The 1,857-nt window shown below is 43.6% G+C and overlaps 1 protein-coding gene across 1 annotated transcript in view; it reads right to left on the bottom strand.

The window, feature by feature from the left end:
• Nucleotides 1-127, bottom strand: part of KCNA4 (potassium voltage-gated channel, shaker-related subfamily, member 4) — a 3,157-nt gene extending 3,030 nt beyond the window's left edge. The window contains exon 1 of the mRNA XM_008949703.1: nt 1-127. This exon is cut by the window's left edge and continues 3,030 nt beyond it. Within this exon, the coding sequence (XP_008947951.1) occupies nt 1-127 (127 nt within the window).
• Nucleotides 128-1,857: the final 1,730 nt, after the last annotated feature.

Genomic DNA, 1,857 nt, shown 5'->3' with positions numbered 1-1,857 from the left:
CGGCGCTGCCGGCGTCTCTTGACGGCCCCAGACGCTCCCGCTCTCGGGCCCGGGCCTGGGCCGCGTATCCGTAGGGCATGTGGCTGTTGCACCCAGAGCTATCTGCACTCACCATTGCCACCTCCATCTCGCAACTGCTTTGCTTTTTTTTTTTAAATCACTTAATGCAAAAAGATTTTGTTTCCTTTACAGTGTAACCTTAACTTTGACCAGAAAGTTCAAAGCCATTTGCATCTGTAGGACAGTCCCCTGGACAGAGAGAAGGGCAATGCAGCTGTGACACTGAACCTACATTTTGGAGAACCAGATATCTGCATTTTCTTATTGTCCGGAACATTTGACACAAACTACTGATTTGCTAATAAGAAAAGATGAAGCTCTCAAACTGAACCAGGGAACAGCTGATGCCTTGTTCTTTCATCCACCAAGCCCCTTTATATTTATTTATCTCCTGTGGCTATCACAGATCTGACCAGAATCATGACTACCTTGCAGGCTTCAAAGACTGCATTCGCTAGGAAAAAGAAAAAAAATATGCAAATCAAAGTGTACCTGATCTCCACAGACGATTTTAGTTCATCACTGCAAACATTTGCAAATGCAAATAGTCTCTTTCCTCATAATTCGTTCCTGGTAATGCTTTGGTTTAGCAATCTTACTGTTTAATATCATTACTTGGGGAGTTGATGTTAATTCCAGCCATCACTTTATTTACACAGTGAGGAGGTCTTTGCAAATCCTTTCTTCAGCCTGTCAACAATGTCTCAAACCTGGAAGCAGCACCCAGGGTGTCAGCAGCAGTGGTAAGAGGAGGAGGAGGAAGAGGAGGAGGAGATGAAGACTGAGAAACTGGCTTTGAGGTCCCCATAGGTCATAAGGGAGTGGATGGGTCACCCTTTGGTTATGGTCATGCAGAAGAAGCACTTAACCTGAGGCACATGCACAAACATACAAAAATAAACAAAACAAAAGGAAAAAGATTGGATTGTTTTCCTCAAAGGTCACACTGATCAAATGAAACTGTGTCATCTATTACCACGGTATTCAAATCTCCCCCTGCCCACGCTATTCACACTTCTACATTACACACACACCCACATCACATGCACAGAGATTTTGAACGAGTCTGTGGGTAAGGATGTGGGTGGGTTTGTCACATATATAGAGACAGAGATACAAAATCCCCACCCATATAAGCACTTGCATCTATACACAAACATACGCATGCTTCTGAAACACCAACACGTATAAACACTGATAAAGATACTGCAATACAATGGGCATTCAGATCTTTGAGTACATACAAAATAGGTGCACCTACATATAACTGTATGAAATACTGAAGAATAAACGTACCTACACAAAGAGCTTTTGTTATATTTATAGAAACACGTAAGAGGCAGGAATGTTACATTTTAATCTACAACCGAATTGCGTTTCAATCACAATGACGATCTCGGTGGATTTAATCTGGAAACAGGCATGTAGAAGGCTCACTCAAGTGAAAATACCGTGAGGATGTGTCACAAAAACAGCTGCAGGTGCACTGAAGCAACATCTACATGCAAGCACACAGAAAAATCCACACACACACCCCCTTTGAAAAACAGAAGGCTCATTTATAGCTGCATTTGTTAACACACGATAGAAGGTGAACATGAAGCATTAAATGACGTTATTTTTAAAATCGTACCTATGTGTCATGCAGAAAAAGATCGGAAAGACGTTATTGCACTTACTGTTCCTAGGCAGAGAAATAGCGATGCTGCTCTTGCTGGTGTAAGGATCCGGTGAGAGCGGTCCTGAGGAGGGGGCTGTGCCGGGCGCCCCACGCCCGCAGGTGTGCACGGCACGGCC

The sequence above is a fragment of the Merops nubicus genome, unplaced genomic scaffold, assembly GCF_000691845.1.
Source record: "Merops nubicus isolate BGI_N331 unplaced genomic scaffold, ASM69184v1 scaffold44471, whole genome shotgun sequence".
Lineage (NCBI taxonomy): Eukaryota > Metazoa > Chordata > Aves > Coraciiformes > Meropidae > Merops > Merops nubicus.
This window is presented reverse-complemented; position numbering and strand designations above follow the sequence as displayed.